Source organism: Stegodyphus dumicola, chromosome 5, assembly GCF_044657685.1.
Source record: "Stegodyphus dumicola isolate Sdum_Otavi_A_Nest chromosome 5, ASM4465768v1".
NCBI lineage: Eukaryota > Metazoa > Arthropoda > Arachnida > Araneae > Eresidae > Stegodyphus > Stegodyphus dumicola.
Window position 1 is genome coordinate 213,540,225 of NC_140772.1, and position 18,218 is coordinate 213,558,442.

General features: G+C 31.6%; 1 protein-coding gene across 3 annotated transcripts in view; it reads right to left on the reverse strand.

Moving 5' to 3' along the window:
- Positions 1–18,218, reverse strand: part of ApepP (Aminopeptidase P) — a 108,154-nt gene that overhangs the window by 68,626 nt on the left and 21,310 nt on the right. For all 3 annotated transcript variants that reach the window (XM_085817654.1, XM_085817653.1, XM_085817651.1), the window contains exons 2-5: positions 17,384–17,447; positions 9,713–9,817; positions 8,151–8,191; positions 7,197–7,248 (exon numbers count right to left, since the gene is read on the reverse strand). In XM_085817654.1, the coding sequence (XP_085673780.1) occupies positions 7,197–7,248; positions 8,151–8,191; positions 9,713–9,722 (103 nt within the window). In that variant the 5' untranslated portion in view covers positions 9,723–9,817; positions 17,384–17,447. The remainder of the gene's footprint in view (positions 1–7,196; positions 7,249–8,150; positions 8,192–9,712; positions 9,818–17,383; positions 17,448–18,218) is intronic.

Genomic DNA, 18,218 nt, shown 5'->3' on the forward strand with positions numbered 1-18,218 from the left:
CTACTCTAAACGGTGGCACCAATGGCCAATTTTCAAAGGTATGCAGCATTCAAGACGACAAGCGAATAAACCGTGACACTAATCACCCCGTAGCTGTACACAGTTGCTGAGCTATGGGTTTCGAGCTCTTTTCGCCTGCAGGACGATATATCAGTCATCCACTGTAGTTGTTTTCCTGGGGCGGCCACTTTCAACCTTTCTAACAGCTGTACCTATGGTTTGAACGGCTTTCCAAGTGCACAAAATTACACTTTTGTTGATTCCAAACTCTTCAGCTATACTGGTCACACTACACCCCTCCTTCACCTTCCCGATCATTATTCCACGTGTGAAGTCATCTGGGTGATTTCTTCTAGCCATATTTCACAAAAGAATCACTTGCACATGCAGCAAATGTCTTTAATTGCATCTCCGTCCTTCCTTTTATTTCAGTCTTGAGATGAGCCTGCCGACCGCATGCGTTTTGAATAAGCTCACGTCGCCAGTGATGCTTTGTTCCTAACATATGCAGACACATGACCTTTCTATAGAATTGTGTTTTCATTATATTGGTCGCAATAACCCCTTTTCTGCAATTTCGTGGCTATCTGCTTAAAATTTAGATTGTTGCTGAAGTTTTGCACACCAGTGTATAAATGAAAGCATATAAGTGCAACTTGAAAATTTGAAAATGAAGGAAAAGCATATGTTTTAACAACTGGTTCAGTGGTTTCAAAATACTGTTTGTAACAGCACAGTAATTATTAAGTGTCGATTGAGAAGAAAGAAGCAATACAAAAATAAGACTTAATCTCATAATGGTTTTAAGACAAAAATGTATTTTCTGCACACAATTCAACAACCAAAGAAATGAATAGGTGGTCTTTAAAAAATTGAGGACAATGGCAAAAATCAGTTTGTATGGAGAAAAACCGAAGCTAGTATGATTTTTCCACAATGCCACATGTATTTGCCAAGTTATACGAAGTAACTAATAAATTCTTTCTTGCTTAGGTTCCAACCACACTCATGCAAAAAACTGTTGACCATGTACAAGAGGCAATAACAATTTATTTAAGTTTCTGGTGAGCATATAAAATGGAGAAACTGAGAAAGCAGCTTATAGACATTTTACTGTGAACCATAAATTTCATTTTGTTGATTCAGCTGTTCATACACAAAATACTGAAAAACTAAGGAGCTCCACTAAGTGGTGAAATAAAAATCGATGAGACACATTTCACTATCTTCACGAGTCTTACCTTACACAGTTCATGTGGCAAAAACCTTTGAGACCATGAAATGCTTCTTATGCCTTATCTTATCATGGAAACAGTCAGCCATCAAGGAATCGTGGAAACATGGCAGCCATAAAGTGTACATGAGAAGAAAACATGAACTTGGCAATAATCTAGATTACAGCTTGGCATTTAAAAAATGGAAGCCGGAATACCAAGGAAGTATAATAACATTTTTAAAATTAAGGTTCTGTTTATTTTTCAGTTGGTTTGGTTGCCATATCAATATGTTTTGTTTTTGATGTAGCCTAATTACAGATGTCAATTATAAATATGTATCGGGTCAGTCCATAAGTTCGTGTGCATTTAAGAGTATGCGTGGAATTCACTATACTGCATTTACTAAAACAATACAATTTTGAACCTGTTGAAATTTGTCATCATTTGACTAACATATTATTCAGTTTATCAAAAACTTTCGTAAATATCGAATGCATTTTAGTACCCGTAGAAGATGAATATAGATAATCAGTACAAACGCGCTGTGCTACATTTTTTATTTTCGTGTGGTGAATCTGCCAGGTTTGCAGAGATAAAAATTAATAGTGTACATGGTGAACACACACACTATTAGTGTAAGGACTGCCCAGAAATGGTTTAAAAAAAAGAAAAAGCAGCATTGATGATGAACCCCGTTCATGCCATTTTCAAGTGTTAGAACCAAATCAAACGATTAATTCAGAAGTTTATAGAGAACAACTTTGCCATCTAAACTCAGAATTTATCAAAAAAAAAAAAAAAAAAACGCCCACGATTGGTGAATATCAAGAAAGTGTTGTTTCATCATGATAACACTAGACCGCATACGGCTCGAATAACACTGCAAAAAATTAGTGAATTTAATTGGGAGCTTTTGCCACATGCTGCTTACTCTCCAGCTATTGCCCCAAGTGATTTTCAATTATTTCATGCCTTACAAAAATTTTTACTGGGAAAAAAAAAATAAATTCTAAACGGGATGTACACAATAAACTTTCAAGTTTTTTTTGCATCAAAACCAGAGTCTTTCTACAGCAATGGCATAAAAAAGCTGCCTGTAAGATGACGAGACATTGTAGATAATGGAGGAAAATATATAAATGATTAAAATGTTAAATTGTGTTTTTTTATATTATTTAAAAATTTACCAAAAAATAAGCACGAATTTATGGACTGACGCAATAATATCTTTTTAAAATTGAGTGGTGTGTCATTATCCTGTATAACATATGTTTGTGAGTTCATTCAATAAACTCTATATTACATAGCAATGACTTGAAAATTTATGGATGTCTTCTTACAGGAAATCTCTACATCTCAAACTGTCTCAGCAGAAAGAGATTCCGTAGATGGAGGATTTTTTACTGGTTGGAGAGGGCATTATTTTAACAATCACTGTATTAGCCATTAAACACATGATTTATCTATTTCTGTACAATATTTCGGTCTTTTTCTTTTTTGGTACTTCACTATATTTTGGTAAACACTCATCAATAAGTCATGAAAACGTATTGAAGAAGTAATGCACCATGTTGTCAAAAGCATTTATGTAGCAACCCATGATGTCACCAAAAAGCATTTATGTGGCAACTCATGATGTTGCCAAAAAATATTTATTGTACAACCCAGGTATGTGTGCAGCATTCCCCCAGACAGTTTTTCACTTTTCCAGACATTTTCGCTAGTGTGATTGCAGATTATGATCCCTCCCCTGGAAATTTTAATGTTTTAGCCTAGTGTTGGACAGCATATTGCAGTTTTCATTGTCTTCGGTAAAATCTCAGATTTTGCTTTCTGCATGCATAGAGTGTAATTTGGCTTGCTTAAAGACAATATGTGTCTTTAAGCTCATTTCAGAATTTTGGGGCCAAGTTTGTGCAATTACGATGTTTCCTTGAGTAAAAACAGAAGAATGTGTAAATGATGAAAGCAAAAGCACAAAAACTTGAAAGTATGTGTGTCTTACACAGAAAAAGAAGAATGAAAAAAAAAAAAAAAAAAACAGGTGGCAATGGATGTAGCATTGAAATAGATGTAACAATACCCAAACAAATGTTTCTAATGATACAAATGAGTTATTACAGTTTAAGGCCAAATGATCATATAAAATATGGATATCTAGACATGAAAATCAATCAATAACACATATTACAGATAATGAATAATTTTACCTATAGTTCAACAAAATTTTTAAAAGTACCTTAAAATATTTGATTTACTATAACTGTAAATATTGCATTCAAATTTAAAATTAGGTTAGGTTATTTGAATATGGTAAAATACACAAGGGCTAAAAGCTTAAAGGGAGAGATAACTTCATGGAGATCTTTCTAAGGGAAACTAGCTTATATACATGTTGCACATGAGGAAAACCAATCATGCAGCCAGACAGGTTGAACTACCAGGTTTCAGTGGTCATAACTTAGCAACCACTGGTAAGGCACAAATTCAATATACATTAACGGTATTTTCTTATCATAGAAGTAAGTGACTTAAAGTAGCCAACTGGTAAAACTGAGGAACATTGGTATTTCAACCCAATTTCAAATCCCTGTAAATGGATGCTTTTTTTTTCATGAATAACATCAAAGCAAGTGATTTTTCTTATGAAAAGCCTTCCACAAAGGCATCCCTTCTCGTAGACAAATGGCTCTTTAATCCTTTGTTATAATCTAAGTAATGCATAAGTAATCTAAGAAGAAGAGCTTTCTCTAGATCTTCTTGGGACACACTTCTCATGTGTTTCCCTCCTCTAGCAAATTAAGATTTTTTCCCATGAATCTAAAGTTGATTCCTTGTTTTTCAATTAAGTTGACAAGGTATTTTTTTTTTTTTTTTTAAATCCATAGTCAGCTGCCAATTTTGTTTTACCTTCACCATTTGCCACTTTAAAATTTTTACCTTTGTCTCCAAAGTTTTGTACTTTCCATGTGTAGACATCCTGAATTTTTAAATGTTCACATCACACACTGCAGAACAAAAACTAGAGCACATTAACTTAACTTGCACTGCAGGCATAACTGACATAGCTCTTTAGAATTTGTAGTAAAGACAGGTTTTCCTGAAATTCTAAGAAAATTAATAACTAATAAACAAATGATTCTCCCCTTACCATGACCCATTCATAAAGTGTTCTGAATGAATCCAAGGAAACAGGTTAAGCCAGGGAGCTTTGTCCATTAAGCACTGATAAGAGGTGGACACTATGATAAAGTCACTAGTGGAAATGCAGGCATGTTCCTCTTTACACAGAAAAGAAATACAGATGTTTTTAACGCATAAAATAATAAATATATCACCGCCATGAAACGAGAAGAAAAAAAATTTTTTGTCAAATGTTTAGTTCAAATTAACCAAAGGGAAAAATATTTAGTTTGAATTAATGAGATATTTTTAACATTAATTCCAATATAAGTTTTTTGGGGGTCTTTAGATTAGTTTGAATTAACCAAATTCAAATTAACAAGCAGCCACTGTAAATTCTTTTGAATATCCAGAACTTTAGTATTCCATAAAAAAACAAAGGCAATGCTGCCATACAAAAGTGCATTGAGGGCCACATATAAAATCTGATAATTATTAATTGCTTCAATTTGACTTATATTATTAAGATGCATGATAAAAGTACATTAACATTTTAAAGCAAAACATACTTACTAGGAAAAAATATCAGCATAAAATTTTTAATATGAGCACTGAGCTTGATTTTTTTAAATACTTGAGAGCATCTTCTTTGACAAACATAATAATGATGCTTACAAGATGTTTGCTTCAAATTTTGCTCATTTTATTTTTTCTGTGCATCATGTAATAAAATTTTTATTCAAATATACTAAATTTCAACTTTCAATAAAAAAAAATTGCATTTATTTTAAATTTTTGAATTATGCATATTTTAAATTTGCGAAATAACAAAATACAAACAGCCCATATTTTTCAACTTTATAGTATACTGGCAAAGAAACTGAAGTATTCAAAATTAGGAAGGAAAAAAAAAGCCCATATTGTGCATAAAACTATTGATTTTGAAGGTGATCAAACACAGATCCCCCTTTGCCAGGAGCCTAAAAAAATTTAGTTTCTGATGACGTTGATATCATTATAAACAATTATGACGAACAGATATTTATCGGCAAGTTAGTGCCAGTGGTCTTCGGGGTGTATAGTGGTAGCAGAATAAGTATCCATTATTACGCAAGTATTATAAATTGATTATGTTTTAGTAGCAACTATATAAATTTTATTCACAAATTGGCAGATGATGATGAATGATGTGATATGGGAAAAAAAAACAGCAACTACAAGGTTGTTCAATAAGTTCACAGAGTGCCATCTATTCGTCAATATTAGATCTAAAACTTCGACACCATTTTCATATTTGTTCTTTCTTAGGAACACATCAAAAGTTTCATTTCGATCTGTTAATTTATTCATTGTTTAACTGCCCTTTATATCTAACATGTTGTGCCTTTTTTCAGGTATGGATAAAATTGAGCAATGTGCAGTTATCAATTCTTTGTAAAGAAAGGTTTAAAGGCAATGGAAATTCATACCGAAATGGTGAATGTGTTTGGTGAATCTGCTCCTTCAAAAACAATGGTTTGCAAGTGGGCTAGTTTATTCAAAAGTGGTCGTACCAGCCTTGAAGACGATCCGCGAGAGGGACGTCCAAAAACTACATCAACACCGGAAATCATCGGAAAAATACAAGATATGGTATTGGAAGACCATCGATTGACTGAAAGAGATTTAACAGAGGCTTTAGGCATTTCACTGGGCACAGTGAGCAATATTTTGAGTTTTAATTTGGGTTTCAAAAAACTCTGTGCAAAATGGGTGCCGCATTCTCTAACGAGAGCAAAAACACATTTGGATACGACTTTGCCAGCAACATTTGGAGCATTTTAAGAAGAATAAAAGCGACTTTATCCGTCGATTTATCACAATAGATGAGACTTAGGTCTACCATCATAATCCTGAATCAAAACAGGAGGCTAAGGAGTGGAGTGAACCCGGCTCTTCGGCGCTGAAGCAAGTTCGTGTGCATAAATCAGCCAAGAAGGTGTTAGAATCAGTTTTTTGGGATGCAAAAGGAAATTTTGTTTATAGATTACCTTCAAACTGGCAAAACAATTAATTCAAATTATTATTGTAACCTTTTGAATCAATTAGATGAAAAAAATTTTTTCCCTATGTTGTTCATTTGCGGTTTTGCAGCTGAGGATGGTGGTTCGGTAAAACCATCGAAACTAGTCCTGTGAAAATTTTGAAAATAATAACGCTGATTTTTTTTGTTTAGACTTCTGAATTAGTAGATTTTCTGTGCATTACAAAAATGTGAGATTTATTATGACATGAAATATTGTTCCTAACAATCAAAACAAACTAAAGTAACTGATCAGTTTTTAAATGAATTTATATAATTTTCATACATAACTCTGATAGAATGGATGTAACTTTACTTTAAAATGTATGTAACTTTGCATTTATATTCAATTTTACTAATATTTTACATTTAAAAAATTCCTCATCTTAATCATTTTATCATTACCGCCATTCTGTGAATTCCTTCATGTAGTGAAGTTTTTAGCAGGATTCTGTGACTGGATTAAATAGAGGTTCGATTGTAATCCACAAACTGAAGACAAATGAGAAATGCCTTTAGAATGTGAGAATAACTTTGTAAAAAACAATCCACTGTCATTCATAAAGAAACGCTACTAAATATAATGAATTAATTTGCTCAATATTTGTATGAATGAAAAAAATTTCATAAATTTATGTTATTGTTTGACATAAATATCATACATGTATGTAAAATGTATGTAAAATGTATGAAAAAACGTTTACATTTAAAATTACTGCATATTTTTGCAATCACCCTGTACACATTCATACATGATTAGCTACAAAAAGTAATACAACGTACCACATACTTACAAAACGGCATCAGGAATGGGTCAACGCCAACACGACTTGCAACAGGCAAGACCTGAAGAAAAAGAAATACTCATGAATAAAATATTCTCAGCACCAAATGTATTAGAAATAATGCAATATACTCAAAAACTACTGCAGGATAAAGAGATACTCAAATCTCACAAACAAACAGCTTGATTCAGCATACATCAAAACTGTTTGCTTTAGGAAGTCATACAAAGTTATCATGCAAAAGCATACGGCTATTTGCCAGACAAGGGATGCTTTCAAAGTGAACATTCTAAGGAAAAATGGCTGGCATTCCTGTCACACAAGCAGAAAAACACAAAACTCCTATACAATCAATCTCTAGAAATTAAGGCTTGGGATGAATTATGAACAATCACTAGGCTTAACTAATTGGCTGCAAATGGGCGAAGTCACAATTCAGCTTAACAGATAATATTCTTATTAATACATGCATAGTTCCACATTATTTATGTAGTGTCTCGTTTCTTTTAAGGATGGATATTAAGGTACAAAACTGAAATGGATTGGATTATTCAGTTATGGCAAAGCACACAAGTGCTATCTGCCTAAAGGGAGGGATGCCTTCGTGGAGGACTTTCTTAGGGAAACTGGCTCATATACACGTTACACATGGGGAAAACCACAAAAATGCCCATGCAGCCAGCCCGTTCGTGGGATTTGAACCTCGGACCGAACTACCAGTGTTCAGTGTCTTTACTGCTCGGCTGCTGGTGGGCATGAACTGAAATGCAGAAGTAGTGTAAAAGTACACAACTTGCATGTAACAAAATCATGTTTCATGTAAATTTAAAATCTAGGAAAACATTACGTACTATAAGTCAATCTTTAACATCATACTTTGTCATTAATACTGTGCACCCAAAAAGATCGATTGTTAATAAAAACACAAAAATAATGAAATTATTTCAGTAAATAAATACTCACATTGCAAAGCCATTTACTCTCAGATGGAGTTTCTGTTAAACCTAAAAACAAATAAAAGATTATAAAACTTGAAAAAATTATTTAATATAACATGAAAGACGAGTAGCAATGATAGCAATGATGGGACGAGAGTTCTGTGTATGTTTTATCTCTGGTTTAAGGCTTTTACATGACTGGTAATTCCTTCTTTTTATAATGTAAATAATAAGATGTGAATGCATTTAAAAAAAAGTTATCTATTATAATACCAACACACATACCTTTAATGCTATGTTAGTTTTAAAGAAGAATAAAATATTTAAGACGCTAACAATACTTAGAAATATGGAATTTTGATTATACCAGTCCAATGGTTCTTGTCTATTCTAGCATTAGAAGGCTTAATTATTATGAAAGGAAATAGCAATATGCAGTTAGAATTTCGGTACATACAACAATATAACAAATTAATGACTATTTCATTATAAACATGAAATGCGGTATAAAAAAAAAGAAAAAAAAAAATGCAGTACTCCTATGCATAAACAGGTTCTAGGGTACTTACATACTATGATGACTACCTCGCTATCTTGCCAAAACTGGCGACCCTTGTAGTTATACAGGTTAACCCTAACATAGGTTATAGAAGGTGCTAAAATAAGCAGTATTATCCCACACTTGCTATTACCACACCTTTTTTTGCTACATTTATGCGGATTTTTACGTTTAGGTTAAATACATGAAACTTTATGTGTTCACGTGAAACTTTACTTTATTATGTGTTTAGGTTAAATATGATTTTTGGTTTTTAAGTTTTTGTTCTTTCATAATTAGGGCTTTTATTTTTAACAGAATTTATAAACATAAACCAAAAAATGGCAATGAAGATTTTTATTGGCAAGTGTTGCCAAGGTAGTCGTCATAGTACGTAAGTACTGGTTCTAGTACAACATAAGCAAAATTTTATATAAGATTTTACATTTTTACAATCATTCAGTAACAATCACAAGTACATGACATAAAATTTAATGAATATTTAACCATTAATAATTATTACAATTTTAATTAATGCAGAAATTTTGGAAATATATAATATTCTTAAGTTCCTAAAAGAAGTATGTATAAAATGCTATCCGTATAACACATTTCCAAATCAGTTCCTTTAATTTAGTGTACAAACAGCAACTGCAACCAGCATAAAAAATTTATATGCTTTATTTTATAATTAAAATATTCAACTATGATATCAAAGTGATTTAAAAATAAATTATACAAAATAAAGTATGGTACATACCGCAACATTTACATAAAGATTCAACAATAATAAAAACATAATATGAAAATGAAAAAAAATTTTTCCTTATAACATCCAGAAAGAAAGCAAATTCATTTCTTTTTGCAAGAAAGAATTACTCTTCTTTTTTTTTAACAAATTTTCTGAAATATTTCACACATGAGAAAATAAAACGCATATTTTTTGAACAGCTTATCCATTTTAAAAGCTTAGTACTCATATAAAATAAAATGAAACATTACAATATTCAAAGTGAAAATGAAAAATTATAAACTACTTATTTAAGTACCATCTTTCATGAGTATCCAGTTGCCATCCAGTTGTTGCTCAGCTTGCAAGAAATACCTGCCATCTGTCCACAGAGCAGCATGATTTTCAGTTACAATAGCTGTGCCTAAAAATATATTTTATTATATTAGAAAGTTTTTTTTTCCCCCCAATTGTTATAAAAGTACGTTTAATAATTAAAAAAGTTCTTTAAAAAAATCTTTCAAATACAGAAAAATTTTCTTAGGATACAGCTAAAATGAAAGCAGGTGTTTTTAATACATTATAGTACATCAGTATACTTCTACATTCAATATATTAATTCATTTTAATATTTCTCAATATAAAGGCTTTGTTGCAAACTGTGGAATTGCTAGATGTTGCTGCCAGTTGAAAAGGAAAAGCCAACGAATGACATTTTGAAGATTTTAAATATAATCAACAACTGAGAAACTTTGCTTTTTGTTTTCCAATGTATTTGTTTTAAAAATTTTTGTTTAAAAAATTAAATTTTTGTTTCCCAATGCAGCGCATTAAAAAAGATAGATAAATACTTGTAATACAGGTATTATCGGTAGAGTTACCATGTGTCTCTTTTACCTTGCACCATCCTGTTTATGTCAGGCCTTAGGTTTCTGAAAAGCTCAAACTCAAAAATATCTTGGTTGTCATCACCCTTTAGCTATGGCATAAATAATAACCTGCAAAGAGCTAGGAGAGTTGAGAATTACTCTGTATGTTTTATGTACTGCTGAGTTTATTACTCAGAGATTTTAATCCTTGCTTTGTGACTGAGTAATTTCATCCTTTTAGTCCAGCTTTATAATTTATGATACCCATCTTATATTAAAAAGAAAATTAGCCCTATCTCTCAACTTTCTTTGAGCTACTTTAGCTAGTTTTCTTCATGTGGAAAAACTATTACTAATTGAAACTGCTATATAACTGAAAGAGCAAACGAAGAGGAAAATTCCAAAATGGAATTCCCAAATTCCTCTTTATTTGGCATGGTTATTTAAGGAGATTTTTCAAAAGCTTCTAACACACAGCAGTATGCATTTAAATGTTTGTCCATTTGAAATGCCTGTATTACACATCAAAAAACAAAACTGTACAAATGTTAAACACACCAGAAATCATCCAAATGACTTTATCAACTTTTCTAACAAACAATAAAATGTAATGATGATCTGTAGTATGATAATAAGGACTTTTTGAAAGAGCATTAATGATAAGAAAGAACCATTTAAATTTTAAGTTCTCAGAAGATAGCTTTATTAATATCATTACTAAATAAAATATGACCTTCATCAAGGAATTTTGGCATGAATTAGTTTTCAGCAAGAATTAGTTAGCAGTTAGTAAAGGGGTTCTGACTGATTTCTCTTATATTATCGAGAAATTGGCACTTTCCATAAACTTTTCTTTTTATACAAATTACCTGATGGGTACTAATTAGTCAACTAAAATTGAAAATTTATTTTTAATTGTTTTTGTAAGATAAAATTCCAAATATGTGACAAAAATCAACTCTGTGGACTGCAACCAGCCCATAGTTTACTTAAACATGTTGACATAGTGTTAAAACTACATGAAATATTATTTTTTAATTAAATTAAATAAATATGTATTGAAAAATATTTCTACCTGTTGAAGTTATAATAAATTTGGTAAATTTAGAACGTTTTGTTCATCTAAAGTTTGCAATTGGGTTCAAGCATCACCTCCATGGACAGAGGGATTTTTTAAAAAAAATGTTCACATGGCAACACTGTTAATTTCAGTCCAGTGGTGTTGAAGAGAGGCAGCCATTTTGTGTGCATCTCCATTGAGTACATATATGAATAAAGCTTTGTTTATACACAGAAAAAAAAGAAAGTTTCAATTCTAGGTGAGTATGTTTATTGGTTATCAACTCCATGACTTCTATAAAATGTGAACTATTGTATGTTTTTTTTTTTTTTTTAATCATGTTAGGTGTACATGCTGAAAAGATATAAAAAACTTAAACACCATTTTATACCATTAAAACTGTGCTTTAGCTTACACTGAAAATGTGGTTTCGTCATCTCCATGGGCATCCTGTTCACAGCTTTGCCCATGGAGTTGTTAGGCCTAACTATAAGGTTAAATTTCTCTTATAGTAATAAATATATTATGTCGTGTATATTTACTGGCACCTACTTCTTAGATTTTACATATAAAATAAGTTATATTGCATTTTTTTTTTTTTTTTTTTTTTTTTTGGTCTGATATTATATAAACATCATTATATGATTTTTAAGCAAACAAGATTTCCATTTCATTGGTGTGATTGCACCATAAACAAATTAACAAAAAAAAAAAAAAAAAAAAAATTCTAGGTGCCAAACATAGAGATAGGCCTAAACTTGGTGACAATGAATGATGTTTAACCAATTAAAAAAAAAAGCAGCTATGATAATGGACAGGAACGTAGCTAGCAGTAGGCCTAGTTGATTTAAAAGCTACATATCTAGTAAATAGTTTCTAATGCTATGAAAAATTTATAAAAAATGAAAGAGTTACATTACACAAACATGATAGTAAAAAAAAATTTTTTTTTTTTTTTAATTTTAGATATGGCCAAAACCAAGAAAGAATGTGAGAAGTACAAATTAGCAAGGCAGAAACAGAAAAGAGAATGTGAGAGAAAAAGACGTGAACATATTAAAAGCAACTCCAAGTTATATGAAGAAGCAAAGAGAAAAGAACGTGAATGGTACCATGCTCGAAAAGAAGCAGGCAAAATAAAATCTATTCATGAAATGACATCAGTTCAAGAGCAAAGAGCTAAGTGGAAAAGTTGGAAAGCATGTTCAAAGAAATACCTTGCAGCCAAAAAGAAGGAACAATTACTGATCTTAAGTGTGGACAGTTCTCCTTCTAGTCCTGTATTATTACCTGTAGGCCTAAATGAAACTACAGAATTTCAAAATTTATTATCTCCACAGCCACAATATGCAAGTTCTCAAATACCTACAAACAAATACTCTTCAGGAAAATCTAGAAAAGAAAGTGGTAGGAAAAAAGTAAACAAGAGTAGGTCAGCTGCTTAAGGCCCGTCCACACGAGTACGCTCGAAATGTATCTTATTACTTCGCTGTTCTTCTGTATGTTTTGCGGCAAGTTGTCCGAATCAGATGATTTTTTTTATAGCTGAAACTTTACTATTATGTGCAATTATTAAGCAGAGGCAAAACTGCAAGAATGGGTCCGAAAGACTTATTTAGAGCGACCTGTTCAAAGAGATTTTTTTTTTTAAGTGCCTTGTTTGCGAAAGGAATATCTGGAATTATTAAAGTCCTACTATTAGTTCACACTCTCCCTATATCCTGTTCAAATTTTCAGTACATAAAATGCTTTTTATTCATCCACTCAAGTTCAAATACAATTTTTTAAACTTGCAGTGAATGACACTTGATGTTAATACAGCTTTTTCACATATTAAATTTTTTTAAATTTTAATTTTAAAAAATTATGTTTGTATTTTTATTTATTTATTTTTGCATTTTTAAACTTTTCTTTGTGGACCTAAGTAGGAATTGACTTAATTTTTTTTTGGGGGGGGTATATTACTTGTTTTTTAATTCCTTCAGGATGAGTATTGACCAGTTTGACAGACTTGCAGATTCTATATCGTATGAAAATTAGGATTTATAAAATTGGTTTGGAATACAGTATATAAAGAGAATTAAATTACTTAATTCTCTTTATATACACCATCCACCATATAATAAAACCAACTTCATATTTTTTTAACTCGCTCTCCCTTGGTCTTTTGTTTTTCTTTTCATTTATTTTTGAATTTAGAATGAGGTTCAAACTTTGGACAGTTTATGAGAAATTATGTGCATGATAAAACATGCAATAAAGTAAAAATAAAGAGAGAATTTATAGATGATATATGATAAAGAGATGCAGATATATTTTTACGTAAGGATTTCTATTTGCATTGAACATTTTTAAACTAAATTAAAAACAATAATAATAATGAATAAAATAAGAAATGAAAACAATAATAATAGGTAAAATAAGAATATAATGATTCATGATTAAATATAAGAAACACGTTTCAAAATGAGAAAAGCTAACTGAATTATACCGTCTACGGCTGAGTTCGAACTTGCCACCTTTCCATTCCTCCGCTACCAAAGCAGCGCGCTGACCACTCAGCTATCTGTGATAGCAGTGTTTGTGAAAAATAATGTAACAAGTAGAAGTCGCTGCAAAGGTAATTTAATTAAACTTCAATAAATGATTGCTGTATGACACAAGTTGTAACTTTCCTCCAAAATTTCGTAATTGTATTTTATTGAATACTCTTTCACAGTCAACTGCTTTATTTTAGAAGTTATTATATTGCTGAAGTTAGTTTTTGGTGTATTTAATATTGGGATATTTATAGAGCTTTTTATTACACATGATATAGCCAATATTTATAATAATTAAGGAGAATTTTGTAAGGCAGAAACTTTGATTTCGTAGAAATTGTAATTTATTTAGGTTCCTATTACTTACGGTGTTATAAATAGGTGAAGCATATGGATATATTGGTCGGATTATTGCTTTATAAGAATACAGTTTTCCCCTTTAATGAGAATTTTAAATGTACGGTTTGAGAAATCTGAAAATGGCGTGAACAATGCTGATTATTTTATTGCTGTATACAGTTATATTTCTAAGCAAAAACTCATCTCTGTGTGGCTCTGACGCCATATTGAAACGGGTAAGCAAGAAGGTTTTCTGATTATGACACGTGATAAGAACTCGGTCGGCTATTGGCTATACGCACGCGTCGCGGGCGAAAAAGCTGATCAGGAGCGTACTCAGTTTTACGTCTTCTGCGTCCTGCGAATTTACGCCAGCGTCAAAAAAGTTATGTCAACCACGTCGGGAGCGTCCTCGTGTGGACGGGCCTTTACAGGAAAATAAAAAAAACTAGAGGAAGAACTAAAAACATACAAAGCAAAATGTAGCAAGTATAAAAGTAGATGTTATAGGGAAAAGGGAAAGTAAAACAAAAGGAAAGATGATACACCAAATACTAAGTCAAGAAATTGCTAAAAGGTGTGAAGGTATCTTCTCCTATAAAAAGGAGATTAGTTTTTAATGAAGCAATGATTTCCCAAATGACTGATAATTTTCAGAAAGCAAGGAATAAGAAAGAATCTAGAAAATCTTTTCTCTGTTATATAGCTAGAAAAATTATTAAAAAGTATAAGTGCATGAATGAATTTTAAAAATATTCAAATTGAAAAATCTTAAAAGTAGAGATGGTAAAGAAAAACCCATGATTCAAGCCAAGTTGGAGCTGATTAAGCTAGATATTCAGGATTTTTTGGAAGATGATTCTTGCAGCACATCATGTCCTGGAAAGAAAGATACAATAAGTAGAAATGGGTTGAAGAAACAAAAACACTACTTAAATGATAGTTTGCAAAACCTTTACAAGGCTTTTTCCAATAAGTATACGCAATATTTTGTACATTACAGTACATTTTGCAAACTTCGTCCATTTTGGTGTGTCCAGAAAAAGGTAGGTAAGCGAGACACATGTTTATGTAGCCTTCATGAGAACATGAAACTCTTTGTGAGCGCATTAGAGCAACAGAAGATTATTTCTGAGAGAACCCCAGATGAACTTTACAAAAGTTTGTGCTGTGATACTAAAGAAAATATTGAGAAATGTTTAGTGAGGAACTGCAATGAATGTAAAAACAAAAAGATTAAGTTTATAAAATATTCAGAAGATGACACAGTGTGATACGAGAAATGGGTTTTGAAAAAAATGAACATTGTGGGCAAAGGAATTCCCAAAACTGTTAAAAAGCATTCTAAAGATCAGATTAACTGTTCTGCTGCAGAACTAGTTCATGCCTTGCAATCAGAAATGCCAAAGTTCATGGTTCATATTAGTAATATTTTACACCAGCATAGAGAACTGAAGAATATAAAAGACCGATTGAAACCCAAGGAAGTGTTAATCCATATGGATTTCTCTGAAAATTATGAGTGTAAATACTCAAGGGAAATCCAGGCATTTCATTTCGGTGGTTCACGCCAAGTAAGCATTCACACAGTCATAGTTTACTACAGAAATGAATTGTCTACTGCAGTACTTACCAAGTCATTCTGTACCTTATCAGAAAATCTGAAACATGATCCTACTGCCAACTGTACCCACTTGAGTCCAGTACTTAAAAGAGTGAAAATCCTTGTCTTTAGCTTAAAAACTATTCATTTCCTCAGTGATGGACCAAGTACACAATATTGCAACCGAAAAATGTTTCATTTAATCGCCACACACTTTCATTCTGTCCTCTCATCTGTGAAAGAAATAACCTGGAATTACAGTGAAGCAGGGCATGGAAAAGGTGCACCAGATAGGCTCGGGGGGACTTTGAAGCGCACTGCTGATGTGCTAGTGGACAGAGGAAAAGACATTTCATGCTTCAGTCAACTTGTCTCTGAACTACAGAAAAATATTAAAAGTATTGAAATAATACCCATAAAAGAGTATGAATTCAGTACACTTTGTGAAAGTCTAAAAGAAGAAATAGCAAAATTTATAGGTACAATGAAAGTGCACCAAGTCTTGTGGGCCAGAGCAAAACCTAACGTTCTGCGTTTCAGAAGATTAAGCTGTTTCCTGTGTATGCCAACTGATATTTGTTCACACAGATATGATAAAGGAGTCCTATTGGTGTCTCCTGAGCAACCTGGATGTTCCAACTTAAATCAGCCTAAATCTCTTTTAAGAGACTGAAAGTTAATGATGTCTACTCTGACACAGATGACGAAATTCCTAGCAAAATTCTGAAAATGGAGGAATGCAGTACAATGAAATTACCTTTGACAGAAGTTAGCTTAATAAATGCATATGTGGTTACAGAATTCACAGGGCAGAAAAAAACGCATCACTTTGTAGGGATGATTTTAGAAGAAGATGACTGTCAACAGGGTGGAAGCAAAATGTACCATGGTAACTTCATGTCTAAAAATGCAGAGAATATCTTTTCATTTCCATCTCAGACAGACTTGTCTTGGGTTTACTCTAGGGATATAAAACAAGTGTTAAATGCACCTGTGCTTACCCACCGACATATATATTTCTTTAAAGACTTCGATTTAAAATTTTTTCCTAATTTGGAGTAAACTGTTTTAAAAAGATGTTTTTTTCCCACTGTTTATTTTCTAATTAAATATCTATTCTGTGTTTAAGCTGTACTGTAGTATTTATTTATTAAACTCTACTACTAATTTTAAGTTATGACATTTGGTTACACTGAAATCGATGTTAAAAGATGCTGAGGTTCATATTTCAGTCTTAAATTTGAACAATATTCCATTGTGTGTCAACTCCATGGGCAATGAAAACTTAAATAATTTTTTCCTTGAAAAATATTTGTCAGCGATCTTGGCCATAGGCTGGAAAGTATTAAGAACCATATAGGAATTATGTAAAAAATATAAAAAATATTTTTGAAATAATTCCCCCTCCCCCCAAAAAATTGACATCTAAAAGTACCCCAATTTTTGGAGAACTACCCTTATATGTCTTTCAATATTTCACATTGAAAACTCATCAGTAAAAAGATAAATAATGACACAAGAGTTTACAAAGATCAAAATTTTGCCACCAGATATATATGTAATAAAAATAGCATCTCACCAGCACTGCCAGTAAACCCAGTTACATATGCTCTTCTTTCATCACAAGCTGCTATGTACTCACTCTAAAAATAAGGGAAAAAAATAACCTTAATTTTCTTAATTTAATTGCACTAAATTTTCAATTTGTGTTCCAGCATTAAAAAAATCTGATACTTTTCTGCTAACAAGATGTCACTTAGCGCCAAACAAAATGTTGACACTAAATGTAACTAGATGGAAGCAAATTTAATGTAAAGCTTCATGAAATAATGATAATAATAATAATAATTTGTAATAATAGTAATGTATCATATAATATAATATGTAAAATATTTGATGTGCACAATGCCGTATTTGTGCAATTCTCTGGATTTTTGTTTTAAGTGAAATGATTGTTGTGTACATGGGAAGAACTACAGTATTCATTAAAAAATCAGAGAATTGCAGAAATTCAGCATCATGCACAGCCTTCGTATAGTGCACATTAACCATTATATAACTCATGGCAAGATTTAAACAGGCTACAAAATCTGGAGTTTAGTGCACATTTGGCAACTAGTGTTCCATTAAACAAAATTATTTTTGGCAGGATTAGTTATCAACAAATAGCCACATATGAAACACCTATTAACAAACAACTTGGGTATTATTTATTACTACAACAATTATTTTTTAGTGCTTTTAGGATGCTATGAAAATTTTCATTAAATATACTATATATGCAGTGAATATAAACATAAGCAATATACTACAAATAAATACAATCATATTTGTACATGAATAATATGGAATATTATAGGTATCAATATAGTATTCTCACAGCAGTTTCAGTTATGAGCTTCAACCATGAACTT